The sequence below is a fragment of the Lemur catta genome, chromosome 1 (assembly GCF_020740605.2).
Source record: "Lemur catta isolate mLemCat1 chromosome 1, mLemCat1.pri, whole genome shotgun sequence".
In the NCBI taxonomy this organism is placed as follows: domain Eukaryota; kingdom Metazoa; phylum Chordata; class Mammalia; order Primates; family Lemuridae; genus Lemur; species Lemur catta.
In genome coordinates, this window is record NC_059128.1 from 123,981,370 (window position 1) to 123,997,863 (window position 16,494).

General features: G+C 34.8%; 1 protein-coding gene across 1 annotated transcript in view; it reads right to left on the reverse strand.

Moving 5' to 3' along the window:
* Nucleotides 1–16,494, reverse strand: part of LOC123624849 (ankyrin repeat domain-containing protein 26-like) — a 37,504-nt gene that overhangs the window by 11,508 nt on the left and 9,502 nt on the right. Inside the window, 7 exon segments of the mRNA XM_045533067.1 lie at nucleotides 310–380; nucleotides 3,600–3,752; nucleotides 5,805–6,377; nucleotides 6,380–6,760; nucleotides 8,172–8,309; nucleotides 9,199–9,382; nucleotides 10,722–10,935. Coding sequence (XP_045389023.1) covers nucleotides 310–380; nucleotides 3,600–3,752; nucleotides 5,805–6,377; nucleotides 6,380–6,760; nucleotides 8,172–8,309; nucleotides 9,199–9,382; nucleotides 10,722–10,831 — 1,610 coding nt within the window. The 5' untranslated portion in view covers nucleotides 10,832–10,935.

The window sequence follows — 16,494 nt, forward strand, 5'->3', positions numbered from 1 at the left end:
ATTATTCTCATAGATAAATTTTTAAAATATCATGTAATTTTTAAACAAACATCTGAAAGTATAATTACATAAATTAAGGATCTGAAAAGTAGGTAATTTGGTAACTATTACTTTCTAGCTGTTTTGTAGATAACACAAAATAGAGGGTTAATGTACAAAAATTGTGCATTTCAAAATAGTTTAAAGCTGAAATTTTCCCTTGCCTTCACAGAGATGTACTTGTTGTCATAACTGATACAATTCTCACACTACACTGCTTACGTGCTTTATAAATACTCAAGTTATTCTATGTGCTGCTTTAAATTGTACTTTTGCATGTGATCCTGTGTCTTCTCAGCGCATCTCACAGCCTCTGCATGTTGATCCCATGCTTCTTCCAACTAAAACAAAGAATTAAAAAAAACCCACTTTACTAATAATCAAGTAAAATCTGTTCATCACCTGTTTTGGTAACTAAATTATATTGGAACCCAGCCACACCCTTTCAATCTGCACACTGTTTTGGCTACTTTTGTGCTGTAACTGCAGAATTGAATTGTTGCAACAGGGATCTTATGGCTCACAAAGCCTAAAATAATATATCTGGCCCTTTACGAAAAAGTTTACCAACCTTGCTCTCAGACTAAAACACATTATTCTTGTTCTCAAACTGTATTTTATCAGATTCTCAAATTTACAAAATTGTTAACATAGGGGAATATGGGAAATTATGGTAAGCATGTATATTTTTGAATCCCAACTATAATTTTAGTTAATTACTATCACATCAACTATAATTTTAAATAATTACATATGAGTGACCATGGCTATGCCGGTGATTATAAAAGTTAAAATTTACATCATGACATATTAGGTGACAACCATATGTTTCATGAAATAGTTTAGAGGCAGAATCTACACAGAAGCCAGAAGACCTGGTTCTGAATCCCAGCTTCACCAGTTCCTAGCTGTGTGACCCTGAGCAAATAAACTTTCTGTGTCTCAGGTTGTTCATCTGTAAAATGGAGAGAATAATAGCATCTACTTCACTGGGACATCGGAAACATTAAACTGGGGAATATATGCAAAGTACTTAGAAGAGTATGTGGCCCACTGTGAGCTACACATAATATTTGCTATTAGCATTACTATTTTTATATTTTAGGCAGGTGGCATGCCAATGAAAATGGCCTCCTATAGTTGCATTGAATGACTCTTCATACCACCAAAAATGGCAGCAAATGGGCAGCCTGAGGCCTGAATACATCCCCAGTACTTCATAAAACTGTCACTAATTCCACTAGTCAACAGTACTTTTGTCCACTTATAATAATTTATAGCTTACTTTCTCTCTCTACTAGGTGGGCAATGATCACATACTGCAATGCACACAGCACTTCCTGGATTGAGTAGTACAGAACTTATGTGACTATCAGAGGCAGGCAAAAGCCAGTGACCTGAAAATATGGGACTCCCTTGCTAAATCAGCGTTCCCGAATCAATTCATTTCCAGAAATTGTTTAGGTTGGGGTGCTTCCACAAGCACTCTGATGAGCAGGTTAAGGTTATGCAGTATGGCAGATCAGAAAAGAGAGGCACTCAGAGCTTTTCAGTGGGTAAAGTGGTATCAATCTATAAAATTCAGTTGGAGCTACATAATGAAGGAAGGTAAATTTAGATTTTTTGTTTCATAGTGAGAAAAAGATAAGAATGTGATTGAATAATTCTCCTCTATTAGATTAAGTGGTTTTAATTTTACATTTAATTGCTTAAAATACATTTAGAATAAAAGCTTAATATGCCAATATCTCAAAGAAGAAATTATTAGTATGGTACAAAGTATTTAATTTCATCCAAACAACTCTTAGGCTAAAATATTTTTAATTTATAAAAGGATAAATGATATGCATATCGGATACCATTCTTCCCTTAGGTGAATTTATAATTATACAAGATTATCTTTCATAAAAAAATAAAAGCAACATAAAATTAAGGGCTAAATTGTTCTGCACAGACTAGACAACAAGTACTGAAGTGTAAGGTGCAAGAGAGAACAGTCAGAGGGAGCTTTATAAAGAAGGGGAAATCGTGCATCAGACTGAATGAACGAAGCTAGAAGAACAGACACAGAAGGGGCAAGAAGGACAGCATGAGTAAGGCAGAGAGATGATGATATCAGCACAATTAACTCTGAGGATAAGATCCAATGCAGGGAAATAAAAATATATGTCCACACAATAACTTGCAAATGAATGTTCACAGCAGCATTACTCATAATAGTTAAGAAGTAGAAACGACCTAGAGGTCCATCAGCTGATGAATAGATAGCTGGTAGAGCCATGTGATAAAATATTATTTGACAATAAAAAGAAATGAAGTACTGATACGTGCTACAAGATGAATGAACCCTGAAAACATTATGCTAAGTGAAACGAGCCAATCATAAAGGACTACATACCGTATGATTCCATTTATATGAAACGTCCAGAACAGACAAATCTATGGAGACACACAGTATTTGCTGGTTGCCTAGGACCGGGGAAGGTGGAGGGACATGGGAGGGATGGAGAGTGGTGGTGACAGCTGAGGGATGTGGGGTTTCTTTTCAGGGTGATGGAAATGTTCTGAAATTGCTTGTGGTGATGGTTACAGAACTCTGTGAATACACTAAGAGACAGTGAGTTGTATACTTTAAATGGGTGAATGGTATAGTATGTGAATTATATCTCAATAAACTTGTTTTTAAAAGTCCAATGGCAAGATCTAGATAATTTTAATTCTCCATTTTGTAGGTACACATTAATACTACATGATCTGAATATTTCTATGCTTTTACAATATATTTAAAATGAAAGGAAAATGAAGGAAATGCCTCAACTTATTAAATAGTTGGTAAATTAACCAAAAACATATGCATTTTAAAAAACAGTATTAATGGCCTTCTTGTACAAGTTAATCTGAAATCTATGAAATAAATATATATTCTATATCCATTCACAAAAGTAAAGATAAGAAAAAAGACAAATTGATCAACACTTATGTGTACACATGGAAATAACATTCATCGGGAATCAAGCAGGTGGGAGGGGAGGAGGGAATGGGTAAATTCACACCTAACGCGTACAGTGCACACTATCTGGGGGATGGGCACACTTACAACTTTGACTCAAAGGCTACAAAAGTAATTTATGTAACCTAAATGTTTGTACCCCTGCAATATTCTGAAATTTAAAGAAAAAAAAAAAGATAATAATTTTCTGGAACATTCCATTAAACATTATCCTCTGATTTAATCTGGCTTGCCTTACCATGGCAACAGAGAAATCACTAAAAACTACTATTTAACAAGAAAAAAGTCTCTGAGAAATGATACATAATTCTCAACTTTCCTAATGGTAAATATTAATAAGAAAACATATATGTAATTAGGAGAAAAAAATAGCAAAGTGAAAGCTTAAGAAATAAGTGCATTATAAAGATAACAAAATTGTAATAAGATTAACTATAATGAAAATAAAAAAGAAAACTGTAATATCCTAAAACACTCTATATTATTGAACTAGCTGTAGATTAATTGTTGACATGTTAATCTACATGACATGTTAGGATTTCATACGTACTTGACTTCTGATTTGACCTAATTTCTTCTTTAAATCCTGCGTCTCATCTTCTAAATTAAGGCGATAACGCGATGTAACCTCTAGGGAAGCCTCTGACATAGACTGTTTTTTTAGGGTATCAGCCAGTTCTTGTTGAAGTTGTCTCACAACTACCTGATAAGATAATTATTTGTTACTCATTTTATAAATCACCTTATTATTAAATTATGTCAATAATGTTTAACCCTAACATATATAATTTGACAAACAGCACCATATACATCAGTTCACCTTCTTTTCCTCACGTGTACACATTCCTGTTTTATCACTTAATTCAGTGAAGGACACAGAAGGTTTTATCTTCCTGTCGAATCAGTATTCTGTTATTTAGACAACAGATTCAGCCCACTATTCATTTGTCTCTTGATGAATCTGCAATGCTTAACAACCTACTGAAGTCTCAAAAAGAAATGGGGATATCGGGGGGACTGGTGGTGGTAAATTCTGCACTGTGAAATGTTTTCCCTCTTTTTTATTAGAAGCTCAAATCAACCTCACAGTTCTTCATATATTTCATATTCAACCACATGCTCAAATCCTTCCAGTAGATTCCTGTCTCAGAATAAAAGCAAAATTCCAATGGCCCTAAAGGCCCTAGGTAACCTCCCTCCCTGCCCTCCCTGCACTCAACTGCTACAACTCTCTCCCCTACTTACTCCATTCCCACTATACAAGAATCCTGACAGCCTCATTAGTATGAAAATGGAAATCCAATGCCAAACTCTTAGTAATAAATCACAGATAGCTACAGCTATCTTTGTCGTGGACAAAGTTATATACAAACGGTAATCACTGAGCCTTGAAATAAAAATTACAAGCAAATTATCTATAAAGAAATTCATGGTAAATTATAGATACCAGTGAGAAGATTGTATCAAATATGGTTTTGCTAAAATTCACCACGTGTCCCAAATTATGATTTAATAAAAGGTAGAGCCCTTTAAGGAATTGAGAGGTCTTATAAGAATACATAAATTAAGATTGAAATATTTTTCAGATTTAAGTCAAATTAACATGAAAAAGCAATATTATACCAACTAAAATATATAAAAAACTACTGAAGGAAAAGTATTACAAGATACAGCAATACTATTTAGTTCATCTGGGAAATCTGGAATTAACTGTCAAAGTAACCGCCTTAACTGAATCTTAATTTTGAAATACTCATTTCAGGTATGAGCATTTCTGTTTATCTGCTTCATCATGGTCTTAAAATGTACCAACATAAAGACATTAAAATTCTTATTTCAGGCCAGGTGCAGTGGCTCACACCTGTAATCCTAGTACTCTGGGAGGCTGAAGCGGGAGGATCACTTGAGACTAGGAGTTTGAGACCAGCCTGAGCAAGAGGGATACCCTGTCTCTACAAAAAATTAGCTGGGCGTGGTGGCATGTACCTGTAGTCCCAGTTGCTCCAGAGGCTGAGACAAGAGGATCACTTGAGCCCAGGAGTTTTAGATTGCAGTGAGCTAGGCTGATGCCACCACACTCTAGCCCAGGCAACAGAATGAGACTCTGTCTCAAAAAGAAAATTATTTCAAGAGTATAAGACTACACTATTAATATTAGTCTATATTTATTAACAATTTATAATTTAACCTCTTAAAATTTCATAGGTGACATTATGTTTTTATGCAAAGTAAAAAGTATCTATCAGCTCTTTCTTTTTTTTTTGAGACCTAGTCTCACTCTGTTGCCCGGGCTAGAGTGAGTCCCATGGCGTTAGCCTAGCTCACAGCAACCTCAAACTCCTGGACACAAGCAATCCTACTGTCTCAGCCTGCCGAGTAGCTGAGACCACAGGCGTGTGCCACCATGCCCAGCTGATTTTTTCAGTATATATTTTTAGTTGTCCATATAATTTCTTTCTATTTTTAGTAGAGACGGGGGTCTCGCTCTCGCTCAGGCTGGTCTTGAACTCTTGAGCTCAAATGATCCACCCGCCTCGGCCTCCCAGAGTGCTAGGATTACAGGTGTGAGCCACCGCACCCGGCCACCTCTAACTTTCATTTGGTGGAAACAAGGTATGTTTCTAAGCTGATACAGTACACACATTTATCATCTATTTATTTTTGTATTCAACTAATTCAACATTTATACATAACCAAATATTACTTTAAATTTTCTTTCAGGAAGTCTGAAAAATATTTCTTTCTTGATACTTACTTCTCTTTCTGCTTTCTCATTTTCATATTGATACTGTCTTTCTTTCAAATGATTACATTCATTGATTAACTCTTTATTTCTTTCTTCTAGCAGAAGACTTTGCTTTTCACTCTCAGCTTCAAGTTTTTTGACTATAGCATGAAACTGGTCCTGGATATTAATTACTGTCTTTTCTTTATTATCAGCTTTGTTCTGAGCATCATCCAGTTGCTGTCGAAGCAGCATATTTTCACTTTGTAGTTGAGATAATCTCTCCTCTACAGATTCCTGCTTTCCAATGTATTTACTCACTTTACCTTGTTCATTTTGATACATTTGTTCAATTTCCCTCATTTGACTCCGTGTTTGGCTAAGGTCTCTTTGTACACGTTCTAAAACCAAAGTCTTTTCTCTGAGAGCATCTCTTGTGTGATGGAGCTCAATTTCTAGGCTATTGAATTTGCTTTCAGTTTTACAAAGTTGTTGATCAAGAATCTCATTGTTATCTTTTAGGTTAGACACATCAAAATTCATTTTGTCCCGTAATCGAAACCACTCCTCTCTTGCTCTCTGGAAAGCAAGTTCTACGTCTCTTTTGATGTCTGACTTTCATCACAATCATGTACAGCAGCAGCCAGTCTAGAACGGTGTGATTCAACTTCTGTTTCCAGTCTTTCCTTAGTTTGTTTTTCATTCTCCAGTTTAGAATTCAGCACTGTATTCTCAGCTGTCAGAACATTAAGTTGTCCACTATACTGGGATATTGTTTTTGTTAATGTTTCCTCATTCAGTTTTATAGTCTTTTGAAGGTCCTCATTCTTTTCTTTCACAATTTCAATATCCTCAAAATATTTCTTTTCCTTTTCCTGGTTCTGAATTTTTATCGTGTCTATTTCCAGTCTTAGCATGGCAATTTCATCCTGCAACATGTGATTTTTATGCAACAGGTCTTCTTCTTTTTCATGACTATGAGAAACCTAAGTAAAACAAAGGAAACTTTTAGCTAGCATTCAAGTAAAATGACATATCATAATTTCCTCTGAAATTAAAGAATAACCTGTACATTTATACAATAAAAGGGCTGTAATAAGTGCATAAACAAATGGAAAAATCACTGGATCAAAACCTCAAACCTTACAGAACTCCCAAGAGTTCAAAAATTTATTTGAAGACAATGAATCACTGAATGTAATAAATAAACCACTACAGAATTTTTAAGAATCTCAGAATTGGCAATGTCTTTCTCTGAATTACAACAAAATCAAAGGTATAAAATAAAAGATTAATAAATTTGACTATATTAAAAAACTGGGTTTGTATTCTGATATCTAACCTACATACTACCCCATAGTAAGACCCTTAGCTCTGCATATATTAATATTTGGACAGATGAAATTTCCCAAAGTTCTAAGTTCCCTTTTCCTGAAAATATTCTATAGATATTCTACTTTTCTAACATTTTTATAGTCAGTTGTAAGAATTATATTTATTGATAAATCTGGCAATGTACCAAGCACTTCTAGATACATCAAGGAACTCATTCTGAAAAGGAGAGGTTAAAAATGTAAGCAATCTGCAGGATTTTCCCCAAGTCTTCTGACTCTATTTCTAGTGCTCCTCCACCAAATCAGTTACTTCTCTGGTGTAAACATATAAATACAAAAGAAGCCTTTTATTTCAAAACACTAATGGTAATTAAGATAAAAGTTATTATAGAGCTCTTCTTAGAAAATCATGAGATTATTATAATAACTTTTATTTCTTTTTCATAATGTTTAAAACAGTAATAAATGTGATATAGGGGAAAATACACTGAACTATTTTACTAGGAATAAAATACTTATCAATAAATTATCACTGTATATTTATGGCATATCATTGTTTTCAAAAGCTCTTTGTACTGAAATAAGATACTACTTGGAGCAAACTGTTAACTCGTCTCAAAATAGAGGAAAATGAAATCCAAAATATGGTCTCTGAGCTGGCTGTACTTTTCCTCCTTACCTATTGCTGGGAGTAATAAATTAATCTCTCCATTAATATATCTAGTGGATCAAATTACTTCCAAAAACTAGAACATTTATTATTAGTAGCAAGGGCTTTGAGATTATAGAAAGATCATCAATTCCCCTGGAAAATATTAAAAACTTTTCCTTTGAATGAGGCCACTGTGAATGTCACTACTTGACTGTACAGACAAATGGAGTTGAATTAAGAACATCATTCATTCAATGGGCCAAAAATGCCACCTCCAGCCACCAACCCTAAAATATATATACATATACATAACACAGTTTAAAAATCCTCTACATGCATATAGTTGGGTTTTTAAATATATACACATACAAATATAGAGACATACATACTTGAAAATGACTAAGAAAATACCTCAGAATTCATTTTCTTTTGAGCCACTTCTATCTCCTTTTGTTTGGAAAGGTGATTCGTCAGAATCCCATCTGGTAATATTCTGGCATTCTGTTCTCAAGAAAGTTGCCTCTGAGTGTCATCTCGCTCTTGTACTACCTACAGATACATTAACTTTTTGATCTTAAGTAGCACTGAAAAAAATGTCTAAAAGGTTAACAGCAGAACCCTTAAAAAAAGCTGTTAAAAAGGGCTGGGCGTGGTGGCTCACGCCTGTAATCCCAGCCCTCTGGGAGGCCGAGGCGGGTGGATCACTCCAGGTCAGGAGTTCGAGACCAGCCTGAGCGAGACCCCGTCTCTACTAAAAATAGAAAGAAATTATCTGGCCAACTAAAAATATATATATAGAAAAAATTAGCCGGGCATGGTGGCTCATGCCTGTAGTCCCAGCTACTCGGGAGGCTGAGGCAGTAGGATCGCTTAAGCCCAGGAGTTTGAGGTTGCTGTGAGCTAGGCTGATGCCACGGCACTCACTCTAGCCCGGGCAACAAAGTGAGACTCTGTCTCAAAAAAAAAAAAAAAAAAAAAGCTGTTAAAAAGAAGTAGCCTATTAAAACACAAGTATTTTTATTCCTCAAGAAATTTAACTGCATAAATTACAGGTAAATTCATCGAAAAGCAGAAACAGTTCTTAAATACAGTCAGATATAATATTGTGATATAAAATTTCTTTACAAAACATTTTAGTTTCATTATAATTTTAAAACTAGCCTGTATTTTAATATAAAAATGCCTAAATTAACATTTATATTAGTGATTAAACTCAACTTACTTGCCATTCCTTCATTCAGAAAACATATACTGAGCATGTATTAGATGACAGGATTTATAATAAATAATATTAGCTATTAATGTCATTGTAAATTTTTAAGATGAGATAACATTTTTGTTTGTTTTAAACTGAAATAAGATATATTAAATCAAAGGGGTAAGTAATATTGATGAAATAAAGTTAGGATTATAAAATTTTTACCAAAGATTGATTTACCTGATCCAAATTATTTCTTACAGTCCTCAATTCCATATCTAGTGTTCTGAGAGTGAGTTCAAGTTGTTGTTTCACTTCAACTTCTTTCCTATATTGCTCTTCTTTTCTTCTCAACTGTTCCCTATTTTTCTCATACAACATATCAGCATTTCTTCTCTTCTCTTCTTCTTGTTTTAAGGAAAATCTGCAGTTAAATATGCTTCCTTAAAATTTGTTTTGTTAGACAATAAAGGGTTCATTATGTGATCTCGTTCTTGATATGTTGGTTTATGATCCTAATAAAATTTCTATGTTCTTGAATATTTTTCCTCTCTAGTTCTTAGGTTTTTAATTTCTGATGTCAATCTCTTCCAAAGGACATATATACTGTAAAAGTAGTGATGAAAGAACATTCTGCTAATTCATAAGTTTCTGTTACTAGTAATTCCAGGAAATATACTGGAAATTATTCAGTAAAGTGGCAAGTTGAAAACTACCTTTTTCTCCCACACGGTCATAATTATACCTCAATTAGAACAGATCATTTAGAATTAACTAGGTTAAAAAGAAGATACTGTTTATAAAGAAGTTTATAAATTTTCTAGAAATCTTCATCTTCATGAAATATTGCAGATATCCCTAAAAATAATTTACAGTGTAAGATAGCACCTTCAGATGTCTTTACCACATATATCTGCAGAGTACCATAATCCAAGACTAGGCTAAATTTAACATCTGTTACCCCACACTTTCTATGTGTTTTTAGGTACTACTTTCAAGTTATCTTGTTGATTATTATGTATTTTATAAACAATTTTAAAATCCCTTTTGCAACAAGACAGGACTTAATATTTAATTAAACAATAAAGAATAATATGTGTTTTCAACATAGAGCTTTGAACTACTTTTATCTGTATAGGGGAGAAAGATGTTGAGTAAACTAATCATCAATCACTTTCCACTTTGATTTTTATTCTATGTATATTAAGCATGAATTTGTATAAATTTTTTTCTGAAAATTATTCTGGGTTCAGAAAAATAGCCATTTCATATTCTGTTGGTAGAATTATAAATTAATATAAACTTTCTTGAGAATAATTATAAAATATTTATCCAAGACCTTTTAAAAAGTGTCCTATACTTTCATCAGGTAATTCTACACTGAAGAGATTATTCAAAGTAAATACTTAGAAATGTAGAAAAAGATTTATAGAAAAGATGTTCCTTGTAGCATTAATTATAATACAGAAAGTTTTCAAAACCCAAAATTCAATGCCTTAAATAAATAATGAGAATTCCATATGGTGGACTTCCATATAACCATTAAAATGATGACTTACAAGAATACATGTATTTAATTATTGGAAGTATTCACAGATAAGAACTTGTTATGTTATTTCCTTCTAAGAATTTCATATTCCACAGGACTAAGACGTTTTCTCCTCTATTAAACCCAAGAAGGTAAATCAGCCATACAAAAATTCTGCTACATATCTTTAGGAAAGTAGATAGTTCAAACATTTTTTAAAACTGGGATATCATACCTCAAACTGCAGAATTCTCGTTCCAGCTCAACTTTTTGATGTTCTAACTGTGATTTGATTTCTTTTGTTTCAGATAGCTCCTTCTGTAGGACACTAACCTTATTTTCCATTTTTTAAATTTTTATGTTAAGTTGTTCACAGTGATTTTTTTTAAGTTCCATTAATCTTTCACATGAAAAAACTGCATCCTGGATTTTCAAAAGGCTAACAGAATCTGTACCAGAGAGAAAAAAAGAAATAAAACATATTAATATGAATACTTTCTAGATATAAAGGACTGTATATTTTAATATTCACTCATTCACACACTGAACAAATACATATTGAGTATGTACAGTGTGGAAGACATTATACTAAACTCTGCAGATAAAATAAACAGGACCTCTGATCTTTGTTAGCTTAAAGTGTAGTAACGAACAAAAACTGCATTTCTGTATGATAGCAATAAACAATCAAATTAAAATTTTAAAAATTTCACTTATAACTTCATAAAAAAAAATGAAATACGTGCTGGGCTCGGTGGCTCACACCTATAATCCCTCCCAGCACTTGGGTGGCTGAAGTGGTAGGATTGGTTGAAGCTAGGAGTTCAAGACCAGCCTGGGGAACACAGCAAGATCCCATCCCTCCAAAAATTTTTTTAAAAATTAGCCAGGTGCAGGAGGCTGAGGTAGGAGGATCATGTGAGCCCAGGTGTTGGAGGTTGCAGTGAATTGTGATTGCCCCACTGCACTCTAGCCTGAGTGACAGAGTGAGACTCTTGTCTCTTAAAAATTTCTTTTTTAATTTTAAAAAATGAAATACAGATACATCTGATAAAATATGGAAAGAACCATACACCAAAAACTATATAATATTACTGAGAAAATTAAATACAACCTATATAAATGGAGAGATACACTTTGTTAAGGAATGGAAAGATTTGTTACTATTAAGATATCAATTCTTCCCAAATTATAGATTCAAAACAATCCCAATCTAATTCCCACCCCAGCAGGCCAGCAGGCTTTTTAAAAAATTGACATGCTGATTCTAAAATTCATGTGGATATGCAAAGGATCTAGAATAGCAAAAATAACTCTGAAAAAGAACAAAATTAGAGCGTTGATTTCAACAATTATTATAAATCTATAGTAATCAAAAGAGTGTGATACTGGTACAGGCTGAATATCCCTTATCTAAATGCTCTGGACCAAAAGTGTTTCAGATCTTGGATTTTTTTCAGATTTTAGAATATCTGCATATAGATCATGAGCTATCTTGGAGATGGGACCCAAGACTAGACATGAAAATCACTTATGTTTCATATACATCTTATACACATACCCTGAAGGTAATTTTAGACAATACTTTTAATAATTTTGTACATGAAACAAAGTTTGTGTACGTGAGGTAGGACATGGAATTTTCCACATGTGGTGCTATGTTGGCACCCAAAAGTTTTGGATTTTGGAGCATTTCAGATTTTGGATGTTTGGATTAGGGATGCTCAATCTGTATAAAGAAAGAAAGCCAAATACAGATGGTCCCCAACTTAAAATGGTTCAAATTATGATTTTTCAACTTTAAGAAGGGCTCATTAGGGTATTAAACAGATTTTCGACTAGGCAATGGGTTTACCAGGACGAAACCCTTATTATTAATTCAAGAAACACCTGAAGATCAATAGAACACAACAGACATTCCAGAAATAGACCCACATATACACAGCCAACTTATTTTTAACAAAGGCACAATGGCAATGTAATGGGAACAGACAGCCTTTCAACACATGGTGCTGGAACTATTGTATCTCCATATCCAAAAAATGAACTTGAATCCATACCTCACACCATAAACAAAAATGAATTCAAAATGGAAATGAAAGACCTAAAACTATAAAACATACAGAAGAAAGCATAGGAGAAAATCTCTATGACCTGGTGCTAGGCAAAGATTTCTTAGATGTGACACAAAAAGCAAAATCCATAATTGAACAAACAAATTAGACTTCATCAAAATAACAAAGTCTGCTCTTCAAAATATACTATGAAGAGAATGAAAAGTCAACCTACAAACTAAGAAAAAAAATGCCTGCAAAAAATATAGTAAATAAAGGAATACTATATAGAATATGTAAAGAACTCTTAAAACCCAACAAATAGGAAAACAGGCCGGGCGCGGTAGCTCACACCTGTAATCCTAGCACTCTGGGAGGCCGAGGCGGGTGGATTGCTCAAGGTCAGGAGTTTGAGACCAGCCTGATCAAGAGCGAGACCCCCGTCTCTACTAAAACTAGAAAGAAATTATATGGCCAACTAAAAATCTATATACAAAAAATTAGCCGGGCATAGTGGCACATGCCTGTAGTCCCAGCTACTCGGGAGGCTGAGGCAGTAGGATCGCTTAAGCCGAGGAGTCTGAGGTTGCTGTGAGCTAGGCTGACGCCACGGCACTCACTCTAGCCCGGGCAAAAAAGCAAGACGCTGTCTCAAAAAAAAAAAAAAAACAAAACATTAATTTCAACCTGTTTTTTTTTTCCACTTTTTTCTTAATGTGGCTAAGAGGAAAATTTTTCATTATATTAATATGTGGCTCATATTATATTTCTATTGAACAGTACTGACCTATTCTGCGATGACTCCTAAATGTTGATCTCTAACTCTTGACTCTTCCCTGAGCTTCAGGATAGCTATCTGGACTATCTGTCCATCCAGGTGTCTAACTGGTATCTCATACTTAACATGTACAAAACATAACTTTTGCTATCCTCCCCCCACCCCACCCCTGTGTGACCATCTGCCACCATCTCCCCAAATGTTTAGGAAAAAAATTTAAACTAGGAGTCATCCTTAGATTCCTCTATCTCATATCCAACACCCAAGCCACTAACATAGCTCATTCAGCTCTGCCTTAAAAATATCCCACTGATTTAATTCTTCACTATGATACCCTCTACTTATTGCACATACCCTCCCTGCTGGTTGATTCTGCTCTTGCCTCCCCTTCATCTACTCTATTTCATCTATTTCCACTCAGTAGCCTGAGTGATTCTTTAAAAAGTAAATCAAGTACTCCAATGATAACTCCATTACACTTAGAATAAAATCTAACATACTTCCCTGGCCTACAATGCTTTAGGTAATCTGACCCTAGCAATCTCTCCAACTTCTCTCCTGCCAGTCTCCCTCTCACTAACTACCCTCCAGCCACTTTACCCTTAGAAAAATTTTTCCCATCTCAGAGCCTCTGTACTTCCTTTTCCTTAGACATCTACATGGAAGACACGGCTCTAACCTCCCAATATCAACTCAAAAGTCACCTCCACAGAGTATCATTTCCTAACCTCCTTAGTTTAAGAAGTCCTCCTTCCCAATCTCACTTCTCTGTATCCCATCTCACTCCATTTAATTTTCTAAATGCAACTTCTCCGTATCTAAATACAGTCTTATTTTTTGGTGTTTATTGTCTGCCCCCACCTCTTTATAATGAAAACTCCCTATGGGTAGGGACGGTGCTTTGTTCACTATTATCTCTCTGGGACCTAGAATAGTACCTGACACCTAATAAAGTAATCAAAGGATTTTTATCAAATGAAGAACAAATGTACAAATAAATACAGTAACCTTTCACGTGAATTACAAGGATCTAACAAATACGTAATATTCAGACCGAGAGGAATGAGTATTCTAATCAAGGAGAACAACATTTGCAAATGCAGGTAAGAATGAGATTTCAAAAATCGAAAGAAGGCCAACATAACCAGCAAGATGAAGCCAATGGCACGAATATGGCAAGACTCGAAAGACAGAAGCTATACTATATAGAGCTTCTTAGGCCTCACTGAAAGATTGTGTTATGTCTCAGTCCATTTATGCTACTATAGAGTGGGTAATTTACAAATGATAGAAATTTATTTGAGACCCTGTCTCAAAAAAACAAAAAAAAGAGAGACAGGGTCTCACTGTCACCCAGGCTGGAACACAGTGACTCCATCATAGCTCACTGTAGCCTCCAACTCTTGGGCTTAGGTGATCCTCCCACCTCAGCCTCCTGAGTAGCTGGGACTACAGGCATGCGCCACCATGTCTGGCTAATTTTTTAGAGAAGAGGCCTTGCCATGTTGCCCACGCTATTCTCAAACTTCTGGCCTCAAGCGATCCTCCCACCTCAGCCTCCAGAATAGCTGGGACTACAGATACAAGCCACTATGCCTGGCTACTGAAAGATTTTTAAGCAGGGAGTGACATGAAGTACACAGGAGCTACAGTGTGGATAATGGATCAGAGAGGGGTATGTGGTGATGAAAAGAGGGCAGTTAGGAAGCTACAGCTGTTGTCTAAGCAACTGAAAATGCTCTGCAATGGGGAAGTATAATGGAGACAGACAAATTTAAGAGTCATTTAAGATGAATAGTCAACAGGACCTATTACAGATAAATTAGTAGTTTTGGGATGGGGGCACGGGCACAGATGCAGGGAATAATGGAGGAATCAGGATGGATGCCCAAGTTTCTAGTGAGTGAATAGTAGTAAAGTTTTGGTGGGAGGCAATGAGTTCAGTTTCTAGCATCCTAAGTCTGACATGTCTATATTCCAAACCGGCAGAGGTGTCAAGCAGGTTATTAGATGTATGGATCTAAACCTCAGTGGAAGAAAGATCTAATCTGAGACTCAGATGGGAATAAATCAAACAGCCTGAGGTGACATATGTAGAAAGGAGCCTAGACAAAGTCACTTTAATACTTAATGGCAAAGGAAAATAAGGAGCAGAGAGTAATAGGAAAAGCAGGAAAGAAAGAATCATAGAAGCCATAGGATTAACTTCTCAAAAAAAAGAGAGAATGATAAACTGTGAGAAATGATGCTGAGAAGACAAGCTAGATGAGAACTAAAAAGTGTTCAATGAATTTTGCAACATGGAGGTTATTAACATAACTTCATGGAGTAGTGGAGATGACAAACTAGATAGAACAGGTTAAAGAGTGAATGCAAAGTGAGAGATGGAGGAAGATGTCAACAATAGTTTTAATAAAACTAGTTAAGTCATAAAGGAAAGATCAGTTACTAGATAGGTATATGAAATTAAAGGGGAGTATTCTAATACAGGAGACACTTGAAATGTTCCAGTTCTGACTATACAAATTCAGTAAAGGGAGAAGGAATAAAGACATAAAAAGTGCAAGGTTTCTGAAAAAGCAAGAGAGGATGGAAGCCAGAGCAAAGAAAGGACTCACTTTAGCTAGGAGGAAGGATACTTCTCCATCATAAAAAAAGAAGGAGAATATGATGAGCAAGGATGCCAGTAGGTTTGGAGATGTAGTGGTAAGAAATTATAAATCTTACATGACGAAGTCTATTTTCTCTGTGAATTAAAAGACAAGAAAGTAAAGAGTCAGATTTCAAAAAGGAAGAGAAAATTTAAAATGGTTTATGGTGAGTAGAAGAATAAACTGACAAGGAAAATACAGTGGGACTGCCAAGCTATGTTGAGGGCCACTTTTGAGTGATAACCACGATTTTAAAATGACACCCATGTACTCCCTCCACTATACTGCCTTCTTAGAATAAGTATTTGTTATTATAAGTCTTAGCTTGCTAATATCTGAACTAAGAAGCACCTTTTTCTACATAATGCAGAACGAGTTCTGAAAAAGTTCCACACTTGCCCTTCCACAGAAGGAAAAATAAAATTGACCAAACACGATTTTATCGCAGCATGTAGAAATTATTAACAGGAATTAATTACAAAGCATTCAGGAAATGAACAAATTAAAGCTAAGTTAAAGTTTTTC